General features: G+C 44.7%; 1 protein-coding gene across 1 annotated transcript in view; it reads left to right on the plus strand.

The window, feature by feature from the left end:
• The first annotated feature begins 1877 nt into the window (after nucleotides 1–1877).
• Nucleotides 1878–27556, plus strand: part of LOC106576554 (protein O-mannosyl-transferase TMTC2) — a 90352-nt gene continuing 64673 nt past the window's right edge. Inside the window, exon 1 of the mRNA XM_045700032.2 lies at nucleotides 1878–2278. Coding sequence (XP_045555988.1) covers nucleotides 2196–2278 — 83 coding nt within the window. The 5' untranslated portion in view covers nucleotides 1878–2195. The remainder of the gene's footprint in view (nucleotides 2279–27556) is intronic.

Below are 27556 nucleotides of genomic sequence, written 5' to 3' on the forward strand. Positions count from 1 at the left end.
TTAGGGGGGCTAGACCAGTGGTTCCCAACTCCAGTCCTCCAGTACCCTCAACGGCACACATTTTGGTTGTAGCTCCAGACAAGCACACCTGATTCAACGTGAGTTTGTCCGGGGTTACAACAAAAATGTGTGCCGTTCGGTGTACTCGACTGGAGTTGGGAACCACTGGGTTAGACTCCTGCTTAAGCCTACTTCAGTTTCCACTTTCCTGCAGAGACATTAACAGAATGTGTTTTTGGGAGAAAAGAAACCTTCCCAGCGTTTTGACTCCAGTCCTGGCATATCATACGATAAAAACACATGTCTGGTGGAGTCTACAGGTCTACATATTCATGGTTTTTCATGGATGGTGTCTCTTCCTGAAAAATTAAAGGAGAGCCACACACTCTAGGAGCTCAGAAGCAATAATTTAATAACCAACGTTTCGACAGACAAGCTGTCTTCATCAGGGTATGGTGTCTCTTCCTCTCTTCTTTCCAACCCAAAACCAGGGGCCGTGTCCCCTTCTCATGTGTCACATGGCTCCAACAGGGAATGATGGGAAAGAGGAAGCATCTCCCCATCAACTAGGGGCACAGAGAAACAAAACAAGGCTAAAGGTTGAACCGTAAAGGTTCTGTTGTGGTCAGGGGGGGTTGGGGGTCAGGGTGGGGTCATGTTCAGGATCAGGGTCAATGGATGCGAGCGTTAGAAACCTGCTCTCTCTCTCTCTCTCTCTCTCTCTCTCTCTCTCTCTCTCTCTCTCTCTCTCTCTCTCTCTCTCACACCCTCTCCGGTGGGTATTACAGTCCTTACAGTCTCCCCTTCGTCTCGTGCCATCTGTTTTCCCTCTCTTTTGTTCTTCCTTCTCTCTTTCCTGGGCTGTGGTGGATTTACACGCACAGAGTTCCGACAGGAGGACAGGCCCGGGCCCAGCTGGTGCCCAGTGGGGCCTCGCCATTTGCAGTATGGTTTTCAAGCCCCATGCTCGCCAGGATGAATCATATACAACAACAACACCTCACAATATTGATCCTCCTCCTCACCGCAGGGTGTTACTACAGTTCATTAATCATCACCTCTCTATCTATCCATCTACCACTCTTTCTCTCCCCCTTTCGCTCCCTCTTTGTCTCTCATAGTTCTCTCTCTCTCTTCACCTTATATTTACCTCTCTCTACCTCCCTCACTCTTTCCCTTTTCTCCCTATCCATCTGTCTCTCTCCCTCTCTCTCTAGGGATCCTCCCTCTCTCTTGTAGCTCCACAGGCGCCACTGTATAACCAATTAATCAAAGTTATGCATAAACATACAGTAAAACAGGATAATTTAATATAGTGGGGGAATTTACATTGGGCAGAATCAACACTAGACTTTTGAACACACTTCACCATTAAAGGGGGTTTGCAGGAGGCCAGACATCAACAGAGTGGGGCTTTGTCTGTTGTGGGGATAAGGCATACCTGTCATTAGTTAAAAGAGCCATACATGCATGCTACAGCTTAGGCTATATATATATATATATATATATATATATATATATATATATATATATATATATATATATATATATATAGGCTATATTTGCTTAAACATATTCAATTAACTCATGGTCAATCATTTTAATAAAAACATGACATTCGCATTGTTTTTTATACATAGTTAGACAAAAAAAGCAATGCCTATTTTACAAACTGGCAGCTATGGTATCTTTATATGACAGTGGGCTGGTTTATTTAGGCAGGCTAGTGCACTGAATATATGATTCATGAGGCAAGAGTGCGTTAAATAAATAGCCTACGTATTTTAGCACCTATCACCTCTCTCAGTGCTACGAGCTCGACCATTCAGAGCCGAGGAGGGGTTTTGCACGTGCTCACGGTCTCTAAAACCACACGCCGCTCCTTCCAGTGAGTATCTGTGACGCGGATGAGGATGCACGCACAGAGGACAGCGAAATAGCGAAATGCACTCAGCTGTGCGCTAACCAGGAGGCATGCCGCCCTAGTTTCGTCTCAAAATAGCTCTGACCCGATACGCCGCAAAATGGGTTAAAAGGAATATGGCCTGGATCGCGCAAACTTTCAGACACTTTGCTTGTACAATGAATTTGGTATTTTTTTGTTACGGAGCGGCCAAATGAGGAGAGGAAACAATACAGAAACGGAAATTTGCACCTAGTATTTTTCTTTACCCCCCCTATTCTCTTTTTAAGACATGATTACAGAGTTGGTGTGTAGCGCGGTGGCATTGGTCCTCTATCTCAACACACTGAACGCGGATTTCTGCTACGATGACAGGTATGACCTCCCGTAGAGCCGTACATATGGCACCATCATCAGCTCCACTTGTCTGTCATCTTTAGTCTCAAAACCCCCTCGGGTGCAAGCAATTTCGCGAGGTTCGCTGCGCGTCTGGGTGTTTGCATGTTCCATTGTCTATTCTTGCTTATTTGTGTTATTCCATGAGAGCATTAGAGATAGTCATGGTTCACTCCCCTCAGAAAAGGTCACTTTGTTTAATGCAAATGCGATTCTACATTGTTTAATGCAAATGCTTTCTCCTGTTGCATTGAACAAACAAGCTACCCAAATAGGCTATAGAGGGGTTACTTGGTATTCCATTGTTAAAATCAATATACTGTCGCCTACATTGGCGCATGAAGTGACACAATAACAACAACGGGGATATGTAGGCTATGACTGTAAGTTCATTATTATACGTGCATGGTTCCTTCCTTTCTCTAATGTCGGAGTAACCAGGACATGCAGTCTCTGTCATGCGGTGACACAGAGTGATGAAACGGGGACGGGAGCTTCTTTGTGTTGTCAGAGCACATCACTGACAGGAAGAGAGGGATATTAACACGCGTCTTGCCCGGTTGTAATAACGCTGCTCTCTCCGGGGAACATATCACATTTAAATGGAAAGACATGTTATAATTAGAATATATTTGTCGAGTGCAGCACGCTTGCATGGCTAAGTATGTTGACACAATCCTGGAGTAGCCCATGCTTTCCAGGACTCATTGGAACGCTATTATCCAGAAAGCAAGCAGAGAGAGTAATTCATTTGGATTGCAAAACGTTTGAGACTCCAATTTGGACATCCATCCACAATTGAGTGTAGGGTTAAATAGTCCAACTTTAGTTTTAGGCATTGGGGATTGTGATGAAAAATTAAAACAACAATAATCATTATCAGAATTGTGATTAGGCTGAAAAAATGATTGTAGCCTATACTGTACTTTAAGATGAGCAAGCCTTCATACTGGGGCAGCAGGTAGCCTAGTGGTTAGAGCGTTGGGTCAGTAACTGAAAGCTAGATCGGAAACGGAGCAGAATCTGTCGTTCTGCCCCTGAACAAGGCAGTTAACCCACTGTCCCTAGGCCGTCATTGTAAATAAGAATTTGTTCTTAACTGACTTGCCTAGTTAAATTTAAAAAAATGACACACTAGTCAATTCTTTTTTTTCATTGTTTCTTGATTAGAAATCAATGTATCTTTTTGGCTCATCATGGGACCCTTGCTACTGGGTGAACTAAAAGCAGCAGGACTCCTACAGATGTAGGATCTTTATTTGATCACCCTGTTGCAGGAAATGTCATTCACAGCAGGAAAGGCTAACTAAAATGTGTAGGGTATTCAAAGTTTAAAAAGGCTTCTAAAGTTAGTAATTTCCACTTTCAAATGTCAGACTTGATTTACCCTGACTAAACATTTATAAAACCTACAAAATGTCCATTAATTATAATCAACACAATAATTCACATTTCCTGTTGTTGCAGGATTATTTTCCTGCTGTGAGAAACTGGTCAAATTAAAGTCCTACATCTGTATATGGGCATAAATTAGGAGGACTCCGGGAATTCAGTGTAAAATCCCCAGAACAAATCCATTTCATACACATCATACCAACAGGTTTTGTCCCTGGCCGGCGACTCCCCACTAGAGAGTTCGGAGCAGTTGGGGGCTCTGGTTAGTTTTAATAACACCTCCTTGGGGTCACAGACCCTTCACTGGTTGTCAGTACTGCTCGTTGAACCCTATGTGCAGCGGGTTGCACGGCCTACTCTGTTAGAGTAATGGTGTGTGTGTGTGTGTGTGTGTGTGTGTGTCTCATGTGCAGTGTGCAGACACTCATCAAGCAAAACCTAGACAAACGTGGGGCATGAGACTCCTCAACCCAGAGATGACTGAGCCTTGTGTGTTTGAATAAATGACGGAGAGAGAGAAAGCGAGAATGTGTTGGAGGGAAGTCTGTCTGACTATTTGTCTGTCTGTCAGTCCAGTTACTCTCACATTGCTGTACACTTTTCCAGGATAAGAGTGAATGTCTATATGATTGCCCAATTCTGAATGTACTACCGAAGCCCTCTACCAAAGCCCTCTGCTATGACTGCTTTCTATTACACTACCTGTATCTGACCATGTCACAGTGGAGTGAAGAAAGCTGTCATGGCCCTCTCATGAGTTCATGACTAACTGCCAGTGTCCTAGCCACAACTCCCTGTGAGTCCACTCAGTGTAAGTTCAGCGCTGACGACCCTCTGTATCTATCAATGTCACTGTGATAATTTACACCCCTGGGAGAGAGAGGGAGAGAGACGGGGAGAGTGAGAGAGAGAGAAACGGGGAGAGAGAAGGAGAGAGAGACAGACTGCGTTCTGGCCCACTGCTCATGTACGGGGAAAGCTGAATACCAATCAGAATCCTGACCTCCATAGTCATCTATCAAACGGCTTCCTTTGACAGAGGTCAAGAGTCGCATGCTCCCTGGTCTCTCTCCCGATTGTTAGTGGAGAGAGCTGCATTTGTGTTTGTTAGGACAGGGCTGAAAGCAAGCAAGCACATCTGTCAAGTCTGCATTCTTGAGAAGACAGTCTTTGTATGTCTTCTTGACACTGTGCTGCTGTTCAGTTCTGTACAGGAGTGTTCTGGAGGCCGAAGGGGAGGAGGTGGAAATCACATGGTGGTTCTAGCTCAATGGGATGTTCTTGGTGCGTCTCTGTTTTCTCAATCACGTCAAATGTTTTTCCTGGGCACAGGGCTGGCCCTGTGTGGAACTATGTCAGCCAATGGTAATATCAATAAAAAGCCATGCGTTTGAAGTGACTGGAGTTTTACTGGCACGGGGGAAGAACGTGAGCCAATCATTCTTCTACAAGGGAAAATTGAGCTCAATTTGTATTGTGAGTATTCTGATGTCAGGAGCCAATCTGAATGGTTTCCCTCCGAACTAGATCAGGGACAGAACATAACAAATACATTTGTATGTTGAGTTTTTGTTCTGTTGTCACTTATGAGGAAGGCCTTCCAGTACAAGGAGGAGGCAGGGGGATGTCTCAACAGGAGTAGATTGATAGCTTGAGAGCTGAGTTCATAGATTAGGAAATGAATTTGTTGTGAACTCTGAACTCTCCCCTGAAAGCTCTTGCAAAATGCATCATACTGTGGCACTTCCTGTATTTTGAATGTTCTAGATCTTGAAAACTTGATCGCTGACATGCAACACATCTTGGGACTGTATCAACAGGGGACTAATTAAACAAATACCAAAAGATAGTTTTTGAGTGGTATTTTCCTTTAACAAACAACATTTGAGCTGCGTTGCTTTTAGATGGCATCACTAACAGACTGATCAAGTGATATGTGTCTGAGGAATACAATAGTAGAGGAATAGGATGCAGTCCTATTGACACCAAAGTTGCATGTGCGAATTGTTCTCTATAGACAAATGAAGCGTCTTCAGGAAGCATCCTGAAATGGAATGTCTAAGTGACTTTTAGTATTCCTAGTGATGTATCACCACACATGTTACACCCCCCCCCCCCCCCCCCCCCCCCCCATGTAACCCAGAAATGCATTGTAGGTCCTTGGGGACTTGCAACGAAAACATCCCCCACGCTTCTTTCAGAGGAGCAAAACAATTCAATCTGTGGGGAGTCGGGTGATGGCAGGGAGTAGTTTGGGGTGGCTTAACTGTGACAGAAATGGTTTCCATATGCATATCCACATGCATTTGGAAATTCTGAACCATATTGTATGTTGGAAACCCTCTCTAACTGTTCTTCGTTGCCTCATGACACTGCCCCTTATTGGTGTGCGTTCCAATGAGTTAAGTCAGCTTCAATGATTGATTGAAGTGCTGTCTCGGGGAACAACAGAGGCATCGATGGGCCACACGCTCCGTCATCTCCCAGCACAGTTGGGCTTCTAATTACGCAATTAATGACTCAACATTGCTTATTATGGAGCTCCTGGAGTCAAAGGGAGCTTTGTCATGGAATCAACTCCAACACTAGGGAACTCCTACTCTCACTCCCTCTTAAAAGTGCCAACAGTCGTACTTACGTCCATCGTAGCCCAGTCATGGAAGGAAGTGGTGTTTCGTGAGGGCATTGTTGTGTCATTGGGTGAGGTTTACTTTAAATTGATCAGCGCCCATTGAAAAACGCAAAGGGCATGAGAGTTATTTTCATCAAAACAGGGATGAACTTGGTGTATGAACTTGGTGTTCGCTCTGTAACTTTGTACAGTTAGACTACCGGGTTTGCGTCTTTTGTTGCTTTCTAAAGCAGGATACATTTGCCATTGATATGCCTCAACTGGTTGTTTGGAAAAGGCGTTCAATAGCTTTAATGGTACTAAGGGTCAGGAGTATTACGGTTGCAGCTGCCTATTGATGAGTGTGACGGTTGCAGCTGCCTATTGATGAGTGTGATGGTTGAAGCTGCCTATTGATGAGTGTGACGGTTGAAGCTGCCTATTGATGAGTGCATGAATCTATAGGGTTGCTGCCCAAGTATGCTATGAATTTCAAGAACGTATGGCTTTTGCAGGGCCTTTCAAACAGTATGTTGTGTTCAGAGTTTATATGCCTTTTTAGGATGGGGGGTTTGGTGAATGCTGCCGATATAAGCCAAACAGCAAAATTCCCATTAGAGAAACCACAATACTCATAAGCTCATGTTCTTGCAGAAGGGACACCTCTCACACCCAACAGTCTTTGAAGTGCCAGATCCTCCTTAACTCATTGTTGTCGCCTGGTAAGCTTTCGGTTCATTATAGAAAAATGATGCCCAGAGTGAGTTTGTGTCCCCAGTAGAGTTGTTGATAACCATCATGGTATACGGTCCCCAGTAGAGTTGTTGATAACCATCATGGTATACGGCCCCCAGTAGAGTTGTTGATAACCATCATGGTATACGGTCCCCAGTAGAGTTGTTGATAACCATCATGGAATACGGTCCCCAGTAGAGTTGTTGATAACCATCATGGATACGGTCCCCAGTAGAGTTGTTGATAACCATCATGGAATACGGCCCCCAGTAGAGTTGTTGATAACCATCATGGATACGGCCCCCAGTAGAGTTGTTGATAACCATCATGGAATACGGTCCCCAGTAGAGTTGTTGATAACCATCATGGAATACGGTCCCCAGTAGAGTTGTTGATAACCATCATGGATACGGCCCCCAGTAGAGTTGTTGATAACCATCATGGATACGGCCCCCAGTAGAGTTGTTGATAACCATCATGGATACGGCCCCCAGTAGAGTTGTTGATAACCATCATGGAATACGGCCCCCAGTAGAGTTGTTGATAACCATCATGGAATACGGTCCCCAGTAGAGTTGTTGATAACCATCATGGATACGGCCCCCAGTAGAGTTGTTGATAACCATCATGGATACGGCCCCCAGTAGAGTTGTTGATAACCATCATGGAATACGGTCCCCAGTAGAGTTGTTGATAACCATCATGGAATACGGTCCCCAGTAGAGTTGTTGATAACCATCATGGAATACGGCCCCCAGTAGAGTTGTTGATAACCATCATGGAATACGGCCCCCAGTAGAGTTGTTGATAACAATCATGGAATACGGTCCCCAGTAGAGTTGTTGATAACCATCATGGAATACGGCCCCCAGTAGAGTTGTTGATAACCATCATGGAATACGGTCCCCAGTAGAGTTGTTGATAACAATCATGGAATACGGTCCCCAGTAGAGTTGTTGATAACCATCATGGAATACGGCCCCCAGTAGAGTTGTTGATAACCATCATGGAATACGGTCCCCAGTAGAGTTGTTGATAACCATCATGGAATACGGTCCCCAGTAGAGTTGTTGATAACCATCATGGAATACGGTCCCCAGTAGAGTTGTTGATAACCATCATGGTATACGGTCCCCAGTAGAGTTGTTGTTAACCATCATGGAATACGGCCCCCAGTAGAGTTGTTGATAACCATCATGGAATACGGTCCCCAGTAGAGTTGTTGATAACCATCATGGAATACGGTCCCCAGTAGAGTTGTTGATAACCATCATGGAATACGGTCCCCAGTAGAGTTGTTGATAACCATCATGGAATACGGTCCCCAGTAGAGTTGTTGATAACCATCATGGAATACGGCCCCCAGTAGAGTTGTTGATAACCATCATGGAATACGGTCCCCAGTAGAGTTGTTGATAACCATCATGGAATACGGTCCCCAGTAGAGTTGTTGATAACCATCATGGAATACGGCCCCCAGTAGAGTTGTTGATAACCATCATGGAATACGGTCCCCAGTAGAGTTGTTGATAACCATCATGGAATACGGTCCCCAGTAGAGTTGTTGATAACCATCATGGTATACGGTCCCCAGTAGAGTTGTTGATAACCATCATGGAATACGGTCCCCAGTAGAGTTGTTGATAATACGGCCCCCAGTAGAGTTGTTGATAATACGGTCCCCAGTAGAGTTGTTGATAACCATCATGGAATACGGTCCCCAGTAGAGTTGTTGATAACCATCATGGAATACGGCCCCCAGTAGAGTTGTTGATAACCATCATGGAATACGGTCCCCAGTAGAGTTGTTGATAACCATCATGGAATACGGCCCCCAGTAGAGTTGTTGATAACCATCATGGAATACGGTCCCCAGTAGAGTTGTTGATAACCATCATGGAATACGGCCCCCAGTAGAGTTGTTGATAACCATCATGGAATACGGTCCCCAGTAGAGTTGTTGATAACCATCATGGAATACGGTCCCCAGTAGAGTTGTTGATAACCATCATGGAATACGGTCCCCAGTAGAGTTGTTGATAACCATCATGGAATACGGTCCCCAGTAGAGTTGTTGATAACCATCATGGAATACGGCCCCCAGTAGAGTTGTTGATAACCATCATGGAATACGGTCCCCAGTAGAGTTGTTGATAACCATCATGGAATACGGTCCCCAGTAGAGTTGTTGATAACCATCATGGTATACGGTCCCCAGTAGAGTTGTTGATAACCATCATGGAATACGGTCCCCAGTAGAGTTGTTGATAATACGGCCCCCAGTAGAGTTGTTGATAACCATCATGGAATACGGCCCCCAGTAGAGTTGTTGATAACCATCATGGAATACGGTCCCCAGTAGAGTTGTTGATAACCATCATGGAATACGGCCCCCAGTAGAGTTGTTGATAATACGGTCCCCAGTAGAGTTGTTGATAACCGTCATGGAATACGGTCCCCAGTAGAGTTGTTGATAACCATCATGGAATACGGTCCCCAGTAGAGTTGTTGATAACCATCATGGAATACGGTCCCCAGTAGAGTTGTTGATAACCATCATGGTATACGGTCCCCAGTAGAGTTGTTGATAACCATCATGGAATACGGTCCCCAGTAGAGTTGTTGATAACCATCATGGAATACGGCCCCCAGTAGAGTTGTTGATAACCGTCATGGAATACGGTCCCCAGTAGAGTTGTTGATAACCATCATGGAATACGGTCCCTAGTAGAGTTGTTGATAACCATCATGGAATACGGCCCCCAGTAGAGTTGTTGATAACCATCATGGAATACGGCCCCCAGTAGAGTTGTTGATAACCATCATGGAATACGGTCCCCAGTAGAGTTGTTGATAACCATCATGGAATACGGTCCCCAGTAGAGTTGTTGATAACCATCATGGAATACGGTCCCCAGTAGAGTTGTTGATAACCATCATGGAATACGGTCCCCAGTAGAGTTGTTGATAACCATCATGGAATACGGCCCCCAGTAGAGTTGTTGATAACCATCATGGAATACGGTCCCCAGTAGAGTTGTTGATAACCATCATGGAATACTGCCCCCAGTAGAGTTGTTGATAACCATCATGGAATACGGTCCCCAGTGGAGTTGTTGATAACCATCATGGAATACGGCCCCCAGTAGAGTTGTTGATAACAATCATGGAATACGGTCCCCAGTAGAGTTGTTGATAACCATCATGGAATACGGTCCCCAGTAGAGTTGTTGATAATACGGCCCCCAGTAGAGTTGTTGATAACCATCATGGAATACGGTCCCCAGTAGAGTTGTTGATAACCATCATGGAATACGGTCCCCAGTAGAGTTGTTGATAACCATCATGGAATACGGCCCCCAGTAGAGTTGTTGATAATACGGTCCCCAGTAGAGTTGTTGATAACCGTCATGGAATACGGTCCCCAGTAGAGTTGTTGATAACCATCATGGAATACGGCCCCCAGTAGAGTTGTTGATAACCATCATGGAATACGGCCCCCAGTAGAGTTGTTGATAACCATCATGGAATACGGCCCCCAGTAGAGTTGTTGAAACCATCATGGAATACGGTCCCCAGTAGAGTTGTTGATAACCATCATGGAATACGGCCCCCAGTAGAGTTGTTGATAACCATCATGGAATACGGCCCCCAGTGGAGTTGTTGATAACCATCATGGAATACGGTCCCCAGTAGAGTTGTTGATAACCATCAAGGAATACGGTCGACATGACCACATTGAAACCATTATAACCGGACACTGGGAGCTAATACTTTTTTGGAGTGATGAGTAAATATTGGTTTAGTAAATATTGGTTTAGTAAATATTGGTTTAGTAAATATTGGTTTAGTGAGTATTTGTTTAGTGAGTATTTGTTTAGTAAGTATTGGTTTAGTAAGTATTTGTTTAGTGAGTATCAAAGGTACTTTATGAGTATTTAGTGAGTGAGAGGGCAAGCTAGTGAGCGTTCTTGTTAGTAGTTTGGTGACTGAGGGAGTAGGGAAGGGAGTGTTTACGATGGGTAATTTGAGATGGTTTGGAGGCGAGGAGAATTTCAACCACACCAGAGTACTACGTCAGGGATTGTTTTTTTTGGAGGGAAAGCAGGCGGGCCTGATAAAGTGTGGTTTTGGTGGTGAAAAACCCTCCGACTGTATGGCTATGATGGTGACGCGTTGCCATGGCTATAGCCATGCGGGTGGATATAGTCAAAAAGGCTTCTACCCTTAGGCCTTAAATGTCCTATCCCTTTGTTATAGAATTACAACACATGTTTTTTAATTCATTGCTTTTCAAAAAGTTTTTCTCATTGACGTCTGTGTATGTACACTCTGGGAGTTGGAGGGGGGGGGGGGGGGGCATTAAAACAATAGGGGTAAGGCAGGGAACGAAAAGGAGTAGAAGCCTTGATTACTTGCAGATTTACAAACGTAAGCTCTTAGTGGACAGATTTTCTGGGAAGTGTCAGCAAATTCAGAACATGTTTTTCAGCCTGAAACATTATGAAAGATCATTTCGGGGCTTCAACACTTTGGGTAAGTGTGGTAAAGGAGTGAATTAGAGTTACGTTAATATCAGGCTAGAAAACAAATTCCTGTAAAAGACAGATAGTAGAGAATGGTAGATCAGTTTTATATGAACAGGAGCTGTACTGTATTATTGATGCTGTTTGAGTAACGCTGCCGTAACACTTCAAGGATCCCACTGTTGCAGTTACGTGAGGTAATTACTCACATCCAAAGAACACTTTGTCACAGAAAGGGAATCTTTCGTGACTCGACTTTGTGCGTGATGGGATTGAAGGTGGACATAAGAAGGAGATGACGAGAGTCCTTGCTGTTATATGAAACAGGCTTGGTGGAAGAAAGTTCTTCTGACAAGGCCTCCAGTACATTATGTTTGGTTACAAACTAGGTCTACGTGAGATGTTGATGTTCCTAAAGTTCACATCGGCCGTGACGTTCACAGCTGAAGGTTCTCCCTCCCACACAGAGACATGGCTGCCTGGCAGACCGCTGCAGTGATACACAGGGTTATAGAGGTAATTCAGGGGAGGGTTCGGGAGAGTGGGTGGGTGGTTGTGGGATACATTATGTCTTCTCACTTTTAGGCCTTTTCAGTGATAGTATATTTTATATATAAGAAGCCCTGAAGCATTGCATATTCAGATGAATCCTGACCTGAATATTAACAGGTTTGAAACTGCATACAGCTAGACAACCACATTCACTCCAGTATCACAAAGTTGTTTCTGATCTGTTTCTGATCTTGTTCTAGATGTTTTAGTTTGTTCACACTATGGTTACTAAAACCCAACCACCACAAATTGGTCCCCCTCTGTACATTGCATATAATGTACACAATGAATATAATGCACAGTAGGAGTTCCCAGTCCCTTTTCTCCTGGGCCCCAGGCTAGGCACACATGGGGAGGAGATGGGCTCGTTTATTTTGAGGAGGTCTTTCCTCATGCCATTAAACCCCAGTGGTGCGTGAGGATGGGCAAGGTCCCTGGTAACCCTTGGCTGGCCCTTATACCCGCAGGGCGCGGCAGACCCACCCGTCTGCCAAGACCGCCATCCCACCACCTTCCCAGTACACACAACCAACGCATCTATGTGTATGTTCAACAGTGGTAACCATGGACTACCGGACCCTTTGATTGTCAACAGCTCAACAACGCACGCAATTCCCTCCACGATCAGTCATGTGACCAATATGTTCCAATCAAAGCGGTTCCTGGTCTCACTTGAAGGCCAAAGGGTGAAACTCCCATAATTGGATATAATGGAGTAGATCCTTGTAGCCGAGCCATACAAGTGACTAGCTGATGCAGATGATGTCTGGTTAACCATACATTTATCCTCTCCTAATAGATGCAAGCCATATACTGTAGAACTGCATGCAGAAGCCTGGGGTTGAATTTCTACCACGTAGCATTTAAGCTCTCCTGTAAGCAATGCTCCCTGTTCTGGTATTGCATTACACATTGGATCTGGCATCCACTTTCTCCCCTTTAACTACAAGGTGGACTTAAAATAAAAAACACACAGCATTGGGGGCGTAATTTGACACAGAACCACTATCGATTACAACGGGAGAGAAATGGGGGCCACTGCGGGGACCGGCATGTGATCTCTGGATCGCTTCTTGTGTTGTCTTTCAGCGACATTGGCTTTTTTCCTCGCTGAACGACCAGGCAGAACAGAAAATCAAACACTTTCTCTCTCCGGGCTTGACAAAGCTCCATATTACTCTGTCTCTCTGGCTAGTGTCATATCCTGGGCTGAGTGGAGCAGTGAGGAGGAGAGCCACGTGGGCTGTGAAACAGGCCAAGTGACAAACAAGCCCCAAGAGTACATGTGTGACAGTATATTGCCTTTTCTCGGTGGCGTCGATGCTGTCATTAGCCTACGGTGCAAATGACAGGGTAGAGAGAGGGGACTCGACGCTCGCCTCCGCAGATCACAGGAACCGCAGATCACAGGAACCGCAATCTGTGAATTTGGGAGGTTGGTGGTGGGTGGTGTGGGTGCAGGATTAGGAGCAGCTGAAACAAATGCCTGCTGTTTGAGTCACGCTGCTCAATCACTGCAGAGGTAGCACAGATCTAGGATCAGCTAAGGCTCCCGAGTTCAAGCGCTAACAATTACAGATGCACTATGCAGAAATCACTCCTCCATTTCCTGGTTGCTAAAATTCTAATAGTTTGCCTAATTTCAGTTTGTGACTAAACAAGTAAGTATAGTGTAGAGAATCATTGTATCATCTAAACCGCTGTGAAATATCTTTTCCATAACCAAAAATATTGTATTTTCAGCTGTTTGAAGCTGGTGTACAAAATCGAAAATAAGAGGTAAAAAATGTAAGTTAAGAACGGGAAGCCTAGAAATAGCGCACGTAGAATAGATATACCACATCTTAGACTTGCTTTCAATTACTCTTAGACTTGCTTTTCGATACCACTAATTTCTATGTACATTTGGTCGGGTTGCCCATACGTAAAACGTATGCACGCATGACTAAGTCGCTTTGGATAAAAGCATCTGCTTAATGGCATTTATTATTATTATTATTATTATACTGTATATTATATTGCAGCTTTAAACTCAGCCTTTTGCGAGGAGCCTAATGTCCCTTTTCAGTCATTTGTCTTTCTGAAGACAGAGTGGAGTATCTTATACATGCAGGTCATTGTGGGAGGATTCTGCTTACGTGAGAGAGAAATATTTAGGCTACTCCTTGTATGGTGTGATACATGAAGATGAGCTCAGTGGTTCTCAGCAAGGAGGGAATATAACGCTCACATTCCTCATGTTCGAAAAGACACAGAGGTCATGGAATGGAAAATGAATTCCTGTGAGACAGATAGCAGCGTATGGTTGATCAGTTTTATATGAACAGGAGCTGTACTGTATTATTGATGCTGTTTGAGTAACGCTGCCGTAACACCTCAAGCCTCCCACTGTTGCAGTAACGTGAGGTAATTACTCACATCCAAAGAAGCTCCAGCTCTGGACGTAAAAAAATACAAAAAGAGGCAACCCTAAAAGATATGTGAATTATTCATTCACGTTTCCAAGTAGATTTTTATTTAGCCAAAAGAGTTAATGCAGCGAGGCAATTCATTATATGTATATGCTTTCCACAGATCTAGGATCAGCCAAGGCTCCCCGAATTCAAGCGTTAACAATTAGAGATGCACGCCGCCATTTCCTGGTTGCTAAAATTCTAATCATTTGCCTAATTTCAGTTTATGTGACTAAACAAGCAAGTCTAGTGTAGACAATCATTGTACCATCTAAACCGCTGTGAAATACACTGCTCAAAAAAATAAAGGGAACACTAAAATAACACATCCTAGATCTGAATGAATGAAATAATCTTATTAAATACTTTTATCTTTACATAGTTGAATGTGCTGACAACAAAATCACACAAAAATAATCAATGGAAATCCAATTTATCAACCCATGGAGGTCTGGATTTGGAGTCACACTCAAAATTAAAGTGGAAAACCACACTACAGGCTGATACAACTTTGATGTAATGTCCTTAAAACAAGTCAAAATGAGGCTCAGTAGTGTGTGTGGCCTCCACGTGCCTGTATGACCTCCCTACAACGCCTGGGCATGCTCCTGATGAGGTGGCGGATGGTCTCCTGAGGGATCTCCTCCCAGACCTGGACTAAAGCATCCGCCAACTCCTGGACAGTCTGTGGTGCAACGTGGCGTTGGTGGATGGAGCAAGACATGATGTCCCAGATGTGCTCAATTGGATTCATGTCTGGGGAACGGACGGGCCAGTCCATAGTATCAATGCCTTCCTCTTGCAGGAACTGCTGACACACTCCAGCCACATGAGATCTAGCATTATCTTGCATTAGGAGGAACCCAGGGCCAACCGCACCAGCATATGGTCTCACAAGGGGTCTGAGGATCTCATCTCGGTACCTAATGGCAGTCAGGCTACCTCTGGCGAGCACATGGAGGGCTGTGCGGCCCCCCAAAGAAATGCCACCCCACACCATGACTGACCCACTGCCAAACCGGTCATGCTGGAGGATGTTGAAGGCAGCAGAACGCTCTCCACGGTGTCTCCAGACTGTCACGTCTGTCACATGTGCTCAGTGTGAACCTGCTTTCATCTGTGAAGAGCACAGGGCGCCAGTGGCGAATTTGCCAATCTTGGTGTTCTCTGGCTAATGCCACACGTCCTGCACGGCTGTAAGCACAACCCCCACTTGTGGATGTCGGGCCCTCATACCACCCTCATGGAGTCTGTTTCTGACCGTTTGAGCAGACACATGCACATTTGTGGCCTGCTGGAGGTCATTTGCAGGGCTCTGGCAGTGCTCCTCCTTGCACAAAGGCGGAGGTAGCGGTCCTGCTGCTGGGTTGTTGCCCTCCTACGGCCTCTTCCACGTCTCCTGATGTACTGGCCTGTCTCCTGGTAGCGCCTCCATGCTCTGGACACTACGCTGACAGACACAGCAAACCTTCTTGCCACAGCTCGCATTGATGTGCCATCCTGGATGAGCTGCACTACCTGAGCCACTTGTGTGGGTTGTAGACGCCGTCTCATGCTACCACTAGAGTGAAAGCACCGTCAGCATTCAAAAGTGACCAAAACATCAGCCAGGAAGCATAGGAACTGAGAAGTGGTCTGTGGTTACCACCTGCAGAACCACTCCTTTATTGGGGGTGTCTTGCTAATTGCCTATAATTTCCACCTGTTGTCTATTCCATTTGCACAACAGCATGTGAAATGTATTGTCAATCAGTGTTGCTTCCTAAGTGGACAGTTTGATTTCACAGAAGTGTGATTGACTTGGAGTTACATTGTGTTGTTTAAGTGTTCCCTTTATTTTTTTGAGCAGAATATATTTTCCATAACCAAAAATCTAGTATTTTCAGCTGTTTGAAGCTGGTGTACAGAACCCCAAATAAGAGGCAAAAATTACATTTAAGAACGGGAAGCATAGAAATAGCATATATTCCACATCTTAGACTTGCTTTCAATGAGAATGACAGATCCTATAACACACATTTCTATGTGCATTTGGTCAGGTCACCCCGACCAAATGCACATTAATTCACATTTCCTAGTAGCTTTCTATTTAGACAAAAATACTTATTGGAGTGAGGCAATTCATTCTATGTATACGCCTTCCAAGTGAACTCTGTTGATAACGGCTGTAGGTCATTATGCTTTTCACAGCTCTATCTGCCTCTAATGTCATTATAAGAAGGATAAAATAACCAGCAACGCACCACAGACTACAGAGTGCTGCGGAACGCTAAACCCCAATGTAATGAAACGTTTTATAGCGCTTTTTCTTCTTCTAGGTATTTAGAGGGGATATGAGAGAATGGTGAAGCGCCCGGGCTTTAAACAACAGTCTAACGGTAGAACCAGCTGCTTTATGAAACCCATAGAGAAACCGATGGAGATTCATTAGGACTGGTCCATGCACTGAACCTCAACCATACATGGCAGTGGTCAGATCCAGTTCCACGCACGGTCAACTGAGCCCACCCTTCTCACCGCTCGTAAAATACACAATTATACTGTAATAAAGGCCTTTTTCAGGTCAGGAGAGAACTCGTTCTGGAATGCCTGGTGTGTGGGGAGAATCGGTTTGTGCTTTGCACCTAGTTAAAACAGGAGAGGGTTGGACTAAGCGTGGTGGTGCTATTGAAGATTTGGGGGTCTGAGGGGGATCCAATGATGGCCTTATAGGAGACCTGGGTAGACATAGGTATCCTTACAGTGTGTAATGTATTGAAATGTAGAGACGGGAAGGGCATTAACCTCTATCAGTGAAGTGCATGGTGAGAGGAGAGAGGGCTGTAACCTCTATCAGTGAAGTGCATGGTGAGAGGAGAGAGGGCTGTAACCTCTATCAGTGAAGTGTGATGTGAGAGGAGAGAGGGCTGTAACCTCTATCAGTGAAGTGCATGGTGAGAGGAGAGAGGGCTGTAACCTCTATCAGTGAAGTGCATGGTGAGAGGAGAGAGGGCTGTAACCTCTATCAGTGAAGTGTGATGTGAGAGGAGAGAGGGCTGTAACCTCTATCAGTGAAATGCATGGTGAGAGGAGAGAGGGCTGTAACCTCTATCAGTGAAGTGCATGGTGAGAGGAGAGAGGGCTGTAACCTCTATCAGTGAAGTGCATGGTGAGAGGAGAGAGGGCTGTAACCTCTATCAGTGAAGTGTGATGTGAGAGGAGAGAGGGCTGTAACCTCTATCAGTGAAGTGCATGGTGAGAGGAGAGAGGGCTGTAACCTCTATCAGTGAAGCGTGATGTGTGTGTTTATGATCCCATCTTGCCCAGGTTCAGTATATTGATATCACAGGCTCAGATAGAAAAGGGGTCCCATGCATGCACCCTTCATTATTGTAGGGATTTGGAAGTACTAATTTAATCTCAGTTCGACTGGGCAAATATACTAAAGTAACCCAAGACCAGCATGGTTAGTAACCACAGATGAAATACACCAGCCAACAAACCCCAGAAAACAGTCATTCATGATCAAGCATTCTCTCCATTGTGTTTCCCAAACCCTGTTCAGCCCTACGGGATTTTGAATGGGTAGTAGCCATACCAGCTTATATTTCACCCCCCTATTAGAAGTGATTTACAATGTGTTACCCCACCTTTAGGGAGGGGATAGTCTTTCTCCCTGTTCCTGTTTCCTCCAGATAAGCCCCTGGTAACTGTGGTAGGGGCCGGAGGGCCACAGCTGACACCACACACTAGATCACACAGATAGGTCAAGTAAAGAGGGTCATAAAGCCGAAATAAAGCTGTCTGTTGTGAGATTCTGGGTGCTATTTGGGGAGCGATGACAGTGGTTATTTTATGAAGGGAGGGGACAGTGATTATAGATGATGAAGGGAGGTTAACGTCACCAACACCAGAACAGGGATCCACCGTTAGAATTCATCGTTCTTTGTTTGATGTGAGGAGGTTTGCCTGCATTGTGTCACCTGCCCATCGTTCCCTCTAAGCTTCCAGAGAGCTGCATGTGTCCAGCTGTGCACATTTGTTCATATTTACATTTACATTTTTACATTTACATCATTTAGCAGACGCTCTTATCCAGAGCGACTTACAAATTGGTGCATTCACCTTATGATATCCAGTGGAACAAGTGCATCTAAATCTTTTAAGGGGGGGGTTAGAAGGATTACTTTATCCTATCCCAGGTATTCCTTAAAGAGGTGGGGTTTCAGGTGTCTCCGGAAGGTGGTGATTGACTCCGCTGTCCTGGCGTCGTGAGGGAGCTTGTTCCCCCATTGGGGTGCCAGAGCAGCGAACAGTTTTTTGACTGGGCTGAGCGGGAACTGTTCTTCCTCAGAGGTAGGGAGGCGAGCAGGCCAGAGGTGGATGAACGCAGTGCCCTTGTTTGGGTGTAGGGACTGATCAGAGCCTGAAGGTACGGAGGTGCCGTTCCCCTCACAGCTCCGTAGGCAAGCACCATGGTCTTGTAGCAGATGCGAGCTTCAACTGGAAGCCAGTAGAGTGTGCGGAGGAGCGGGGTGACGTGAGAGAACTTCAGAAGGTTGAACACCAGACGGGCTGCGGCGTTCTGGATGAGTTGTAGGGGTCATATTCTTTGCTAGTTAGTGAGTTACTAGCCCAGTTATTTCTAGTCTACAATGGGGGAGTGGTTGCTTTGTACAAGGGAACAACACGTGTGCATTTATAAACATTGTTGTAAAGCTAGTCAAGTAAATAGCTTTTTTATGTCTTAAAGAGGCAGTGTTTGAATTTTGAGACGGTCTTGAATTAGCTAAGTAGCCAATATGCAGAGGGTAGCATCATTTGTCTGATTCTCTGTAATAATGGTATGGGAATAATAATACATTTTATTTTGTTAAGTGGTTTCTTGCATCAAACACAACATTTTCATTCACCTCCTTCAAGCCCTGCATGTTTTAAAAACAAATGTAGACCCACATTAAACACCACACATTTGTTGCTACTGTAGGCTGAATGATAGAACAGCTATTTCCATGTTAAAATGTTATGGGATGCATTTTTCTCCATTGTTTTGGATGGTAGGCTACTCTGGTAGGCCTACATTATGATCAAATAGCCACAGTAGCCTACTTGGCCACTGTTAAAACTGTAACTTAAAGCAAGTTCAGCCTCAGTGGTCACACTAAACGCTCACCGGAAGTTGCACAGAATTTTCACCATGTTCAAGTTTGCGCTCAGTAGACGTGAAATTTGCTCAGTGCGGAATTTTCTTTGAGGGAGCATTGCACCTGCACCATTGACAACTGTAATGTCCTCCTCCAAAATCATATCTGTGCTTTTCGGCTGATGCCATCATCAAACCCTATTATTTAGAGAATGCATTCTGCTACAATGGGGAAACCTGCTCAGTATGCAGTTAACTGATCTTCAACAGACTAACATAACTTTCCCTTTAAGCGCTGCTCAATACTGCACTCATCATGTGTTCAGTGGCATCAACCACCACTTTCCCCTGGGTTAGCCCTAGTGATTCACTGATCACTAGCCCTGATTGGAGGGATGCTTTAACCGCTAAGCTACCTGGGGATGGTCAAGATAAGGGGATCTGATTTAGAAATAAACACACGTAGTTGCCGTGATACACACTGTGGTTGCCGTGACAGTCACGGTGAACCTGATTTCTCTGATAAATAGAATGACTCTGAATTGGATAATGGGGTGGTTTCCCTCAGATTGTCTCAGTCAGATAAACGGGCAACGACGTTGTTATCTCTCCCGGGCTACTGGGGATGTAACTCGTTTCACCTCTTTTTGATATTCATGGTGGGATGAACGCAGTGGACGAGGTATGTCCCTGAATTATGCATTTCTACTGTTTGATAAGAACGCAGGCAGTTGGTATTCAGAGGGTTGTTCTGTGTGTCTGCTTTTTGATAAGAAAATGTACAGCTTGAATACCAGCTCTGTTGTCCCTTGCTTTAAAAGAAATAGGACGCTTTTGGGTTCAATTTAGTGTTATGTTGGAGTGTGAAGCCGTAAATGTTGATTTGGTGGCTTTTTTAACCTGCCAATAAAGACAATATTAGGGGAAACACTGTTTTATACAAAGCAGATGCCAGATTACGATGCGTCTCTTCCTTTTTGATAAAAACAGACCCAGTTAGTTATGGCAGATCGGTTTTGGCACGAGACGGCACGAACTCAACACACCAAGCAGGCGAGGCTGCGTTTCAACCCAATCAGCAAAGATGCTTTCTCCCATGCTGGCTCACTACTCATCACCGTGGAAACCCAGAGTACATCCGTTACCTGGGGGAGCAGCCGACTGAGCCCAGACGATTTAATCTACACTCAGTCTCCTCTCCTGTTTTTTCTGCATCAACAGCACTTATTGACCGTGTTATCTGCGGGAAAGACAGAACAGCCACGTGACATCCCTGCCATCTCCATTCAGAGAGAGGAAGGGGTTGGTGGTTTTCCTGTATTGACATTACCTTTCCCCACTTTCTCTCCCAGTCTCTGCCTTTGTCAGAAGGCTTTATGGAGGCTTCATGTTGTTTCTGGTCAATAACATTGATCATACCGTGGTGGGCTCACAGGGGAGTCGAGCACAGAACAGGTTCATCTGTTTCTGTGAAGTGTCCAATTCTTCTCTGATGCTTCTCTATCAGTGGTGCTGTTAGTAGACCTAGCTGTGGGTTTTTTTCACGGTGCCTTGACAAAACTGTGAATCATATGTCTTAACCAAATAATACCTAGGCCCACTTGTAAAACAAACTGTCATTTGTAACAAAGTCCTTCATAAATACACAACAATGACTTCTCTGATTACTGTATTATGTAATGTCTAGTTGCCCCTTGGCCTGTTTCAGAGGGAGTATTGTACAGTTTTACAACTCTATATGATGTGTTTTATGGTTTTATAATGCTAAATTCCCAGAGCGTTTAAAGCGGGCCTATATTTTTGGAACACCCGTTGATAGTTTGACAAACTCGGTTAATATTAAACCCCCCCCTGTGGGGATATAGATTCAACACCCATTACGCTGAGTTCTGACGCCGTAATCATTTATTAGTCTCAGACTCTTTAATCAATTGCGCTTGGACGTGGTTTGGTGGCGTAATTTATGTTGTCGGGGCGACCACGTGCTGTGTTTAGAACTGTGTCTGAAAACATTACTAGCCGTCAAATCCTTTGTTCCTCCATCCTGGTTTCCTCATTCCTCTCAAAGCTCATTGGAGGCGAAGGTTCGAGAGCGGGACCTTTGATCCTCTCCTCCAGTGAGCTTTGAGAGGAATGGAGGAAACAAGGATGGAGGAAACAAGGATTTGACGGCTAGTTAGGTTTTCTGACACAGCCTGTGTATGAGAACAAGAAAGTTTGGTTTGGGGTCGTGGCTCGACTGAGGCCCTGCCATGGTCGCCGCGATACCGCTAATGTTGGAATGTTAGAAGTGGTCACAGCAAACACAGAGGATTTGATACAGGGTTGTATGGTCGATTACCGCAGCCTGCTTGGGAATTAAACGTGGTATGAGTGTGTCTGACCATAGTGTACAGCACTCTATCTCAACAGTTGTGTTACTGTTGTTGATAACGACTGGTTGACATGGATTGAATCAGGGGATTTTTGGAGCCAATCTGATTCACTCTATCTAAAAATACATCTTCCTCCTCTCTTGAAATATCAGTGTTTTAATTTGATTTCTGATTACACATCAATTGCGGTAGAACAAAAAGCGACTCTTTGAGAGGTTGAGACAAAACACTCCTTTGTTCTCTAGCTGTTCCCCCGGCTTAGCCCACAACACACAGATCCTCCATCGAGGGCTCCATTTGTCATCAGAAATGACAGTTTTCCCCGTCTCAACCCTCCGACACAGACCTAGACCTAGAAGACTTCTCTCAAAAGATTGGCCAGATATCGTAAATCTGTATATTAAATATGGACCGCTCTCCATTAATCCCCTCATCTTGGTGAGGAAATGGCATGTTACCGTACCATGCCTTCATGTCTCACAATGTGTACAATGTGTTACTTTATAGTGGAACAAATGGAAGTCAGGTGTGTTACATTACCGTTTGACTAATTCAAACCGTTTCAGATCATGATGTAGCGTAGGCTGTCCGTGCAGCGAGGGAAACGGGATGTGATCCCTTGGCAAAGGACAGTGGACACAGCTGGGTCCAGGGAAGAGACTGCCAAGTGGTGATTCCACTCTATTCCACTCTGTGCAGGGGCCTCTCGTGCCCAGGAGAGGAGAAAAGAGGGGGAACACTGTTGTCATGGAAGCACTTCAGAAAATGATGAATTGAATCAAGCTGCCCTCTCTCCATTTCCCCTGCTCCTGACTCGCAGGGTTTATTTTGTGCTGTGTGTGTGGAGTGTGTGTGTGTGTGTGCCGTGTGTGTTTGTTTTGTGTGTGTGTGTGTGTGGGTGTGCTGGCTCGCTGTGTGTCTGCCTGTGTGTAAGTCTGCTTGTGTGTGTACGCACTTGTGTGTTTGTGTCTTGTCTGGTTTGTAACCATTGGTCATTGCTGGACACTGGACAGACACAATATAGGGATGAAGACACACAGTCTGGTGGTTACTCTGAGCTATTTCTCTCAGCCACTGTCTCAGTTAGTTTCAGTTAGTTGGCCCCAATACTTCAAAGCCTCCAGACTGATTCAAAGGGGGTTTTCCATAATGTTGTTACTGCAGGTGCCAGTTTTATAGGTCACTGTGCCACCAGCTTTCCATAAGTGGGCCAACGGGATGGATGGATGGTGGGGAGGAGGGAGAGAGGAGGAGGAGGGAGAGTAGGAGGAGGAGGGAGAGTAGGAGGAGGAGTAGGAGGGAGAGTAGGAGGAGGAGGGAGAGTAGGAGGAGGAGGGAGAGTAGGAGGGGGAGGAGGAGTAGGAGGGAGAGTAGGAGGAGGAGGGAGAGTAGGAGGGGGAGGAGGAGTAGGAGGGAGAGGAGGAGGAGTAGGAGGGAGAGGAGGAGGAGTAGGAGGGAGGGAGAGGAGGAGGAGGAGGAAGGAGAGGAGGAGGAGGAGGAGGAGGAGGAGGAGGGAGAGAGGAGGAGTAGGAGGAGGGGCAGGAGGAGGAGGAGGGCTGGCACCTGGAGCCAGAGAGAACTACTACAGCACTACTGTATTATGGTGGTTGAAGAAATAGTAGTGGTAGTAGTATTGGTAGGAGTGTTGATAGTACTGGTGATAGTAGTTGTGGTAGTATTGGTGATAGTAGTGGTAGTAGTATTGGTAGTAGAAGTTCTGATAGTAGTAGTGATATTAGTAGTAGTAGTAGTATTGGTAGTAGTAGTTGTTGTGGTAGTAGTAGTATTAGTAGTTGTGGTAGCAGTAGTTGTGGTAGCAGTAGTCGCTGGTATTGGTAGTAGTAGTAGTAGTATTGGTAGTAGTAGTTGTTGTGGTAGTAGTAGTATTAGTAGTTGTGGTAGTTGTGGTAGCAGTAGTCGCTGGTATTAGTAGTAGTAGTAGTAGTAGTAGTAGTAGTAGTAGTAGTAGTTGTTGTGGTAGTAGTAGTTGTTGTTGTGGTAGTAGTAGTTGTTGTGGTGGTAGTAGTAGTAGTTGTTGTGGTAGTAGTAGTAGTAGTATTAGTAGTTGTGGTAGCAGTAGTTGTGGTAGCAGTAGTCGCTGGTATTAGTAGTAGTAGTGGTTGTAGTAGTAGTTGTGGTAGTTGTTGTGGTAGTAGTTGTTGTGGTAGTAGTAGTTGTTGTGGTAGTAGTAGTAGTAGTTGTTGTGGTAGTAGTAGTAGTAGTAGTGGTAGTTGTTGTGGTAGTAGTTGTTGTTGTGGTAGTAGTAGCAGTAGTTGTGTAGCAGCAGTAGTAGTAGTTGCTGTGGTAGTAGCAGTAGTTGTGGTGGTAGTAGTAGTAGTTTTGGTGGTAGTAGTTGCTGTGGTAGTAGCAGTAGTTGTGGTGGTGGTAGTAGTAGTAGTAGTAGTTGCTGTGGTAGTAGTAGTAGTGGTTGCTGCGGTAGTAGCAGTAGTAGTTGTGGTAGTTGTGGTAGTAGTAGCAGTAGCTGGTTGTGCTAGATAGTAGTTAAATGTAAAAGTAGTTGATAGTGACTAGCTAGAGTACTGGTAGTCATAGTGCTGGGTATCTAGCAGTAGAATATTAGTGTCATCATGAAAATGGTGGAAACTTTCCCAGTAGATGTGACAATAGCAGGAGAAGCAGCAATAGGATGAGGTATCCTGACAGTAATTTATACGCTGAGCCCGTGGATGGGGAATCTGCAGTGTCAGTTTTTAATCAAGCCTCTCGTTTATTACAGGAAACCATCCTAATTAGCCAGCCAGAAGCACATACTGTAAATAACTGTCCAGACTATATGAGAGCCACACTGAGATGCTTAATTGGATCAAAACACTTCAGATTCCTCCTCATTGTTCTGTGTGTGAATTATTCCCTCCATGTAATAGTGGGGGTACTACTCCTAGTAGGGTGAAGTTGCCCCTAGACGCTGATCTTTTTAGCATTTTTCCTGCTGGTGGTTAAGGTTGGATTGGGGGAGGGGAAGCTCATCCTAGATCTATACCTACAGTAGGGGTAACTTCCCCCCGGAGCATAATAGTGAACAAGAGCTTGTATTGAGGTTGTTTTGGTGGTTGGATTCCATGGGTGGGTTCTGGGTTGGATCTATGGTGCTAAAGTTGGCAGGAGACCGCGGAGCCCCGATGGGTGGCCATTTAAATTCAATTTGATCTGGATTTGAGTGGAGCCAAGTATTCCAGAAACCCCATAAAACTCACAGCAAACTGCCCATTTAGACGTTTCTCTCAACATGTATGACAGGTCTAATACAGAGGCCCTGATATTTATAGGGTGAGTCCTCTTAAGTAGCTCCACATACACATGTTATTAAGTGCACTTCTCTAGAGGCAAGTGGGGGGTTACAGCACTCGTTGTTGAGTACCCTAGTGCTTTTATGATCAGTTACTGTTAGGCTGTCTAGGGGTGTTAGAGGGGTGCAGAGTGAGAGTAGGCTCTCATTCAGACATCAGGATATTTTACTTATGACTTTTTCAAGTGTAATATGCCTCGTGGAGTGTTACACTATGTTTTAACACTCCTTACACTTGAGGAAACACTTAACAATGGATATCCGCACTGACAGTTGTTCCTTGAGTTTTTGATGTGGAGGAGAGAGGAGGAGTTTGGTTAAGATAAAATATCCCATATTATATTAGGTCAGGGCCTGTCGTCTCAAAGTAGGAGTTCTGATCTAGGATCAGGTTTGCCTATTAGATAATGATGAATAGGATGACATGGACAGGGACACCTGATCCTAGATCACCAATCCTAATTTGATATGCTTTAGGAATATGCGCCCTGACACCGTCTTTTTTAAAGGGACAATCAGCAGTTGAAACAATAACAAAGCATTCAGCCTGTTTTGGTAAAAAGCTGAGGGATGGGGCTGGAGAGATATAACCACTCTCAAATTCATAGAGCTATGGACGCAAGGACTGACCATATTTGAAATAACAATTATAGTTTGAACCAATAATAAGAAGAGCCTAGCTGGGCTAATTAAAATACAGTAAATCAGCTTTGTGGAGGAACAACTACCCGTTTACCTTTCTCAGGCATAAACTTTATTAAGACATTTTTGTTTAGGGGAAAGTGCAAATGATGTCATGTAGTCTGTTTAAGTGCCGTCACTGCTCTGAGAAGCTTTCTCACCATCCAGAATATTTACAGATGCACTTATTGACTGTTTATCAAGGAACTATGTGAGTGTTTATCAAGGTAGCTTTCCCACCGTTCTAAAAATATACTAGGCCATGTAAGCAGAGGAAAGCACTGGACAGCACTAGACAGCACTAGACAGCACTAGACAGCGAGAGAGACAGACAGACAGACAGAGGACAGACAGACAGACAGGATTTGCAGGCTTCTATGCTATTAGAATGGAAACCACAGGCAGTCTCTCAGCAACCTCCGATAACCCTGCCTGTCTCCCCTCCCATCAACAGCACAGCATCCATCATTCAAACTAGAGGAGAGAGTATTATACAGAGAGCTAGAGTGGTGATGGTTAGGGTCCAACGGGCTTTTCATGGGACAGCTGCAATTTCTAACGGCGCACATGGAAGGAGACAGAGCTATGGATGCAAGGACTGACCATATACAGTTGAAGTCGGAAGTTTACATACACCTTAGCCAAATATATTTAAACTCAGTTTTTCACAATTCCTGACATTTAATCCTTGTAAAAATTCCCTGTCTTAGGTCAGTTAGGATCACCAATTTATTTTAAGAATGTTAAATGTCAGAATAATAGTAGAGAGAATGATTTATTTCAGCTTATATTTCTTTCATCACATTCCCAGTGGGTAAGAAGTTTACGTACAATCAATTAGTATTTGGTAGGATTGCCTTTACATTTTTTAACTTGGGTCAAACGTTTGGAGCTGAGTCAGGTTTGTAGGCCTCCTTGCTCGCACACGCTTTTTCAGTTCTGCCCACAAATTTTCTATAGGATTGAGGTCAGGGCTTTGTGATGGCCACTCCAATACCTTGACTTTGTTGTCCTTAAGCCATTTTGCCACAACTTTGGAAGTATGCTTGGGGTCATTGTCCATTTGGAAGACCCATTTGCGACCAAGCTTTAACTTCCTGACTGATGTCTTGAGATGTTGCTTCAATATATCCACGTAATTTTCCACCTCATGATGCCATCTTTTTTGTGAAGTGCACCAGTCCCTCCTGCAGCAAAGCACCCCCACAACATGATGCTGCCACCCCCATGCTTCACCGTTGGGATGGTATTCTTCAGCTTGCAAGCCTCCCCGTTTTTCCTCCAAACATAACGATGGTCATTATGGCCAAACAGTTCTATTTTTGTTTCATCAGACCAGAGGACATTTCTCCATGTGCAGTTGCAAACCGTAGTCTGGCCTTTTTATGACGGTTTTGGAGCAGTGGCTTCTTCCTTGCTGAGCGGCCTTTCAGGTTATGTCGATATAGGACTTGTTTTACTGTGGATATAGATACTTTTGTACCTGTTTCCTCCAGCATC

This window comes from Salmo salar, chromosome 17, assembly GCF_965601325.2.
Source record: "Salmo salar chromosome 17, fSalSal1, whole genome shotgun sequence".
Classification (NCBI taxonomy): Eukaryota; Metazoa; Chordata; class Actinopteri; order Salmoniformes; family Salmonidae; genus Salmo; species Salmo salar.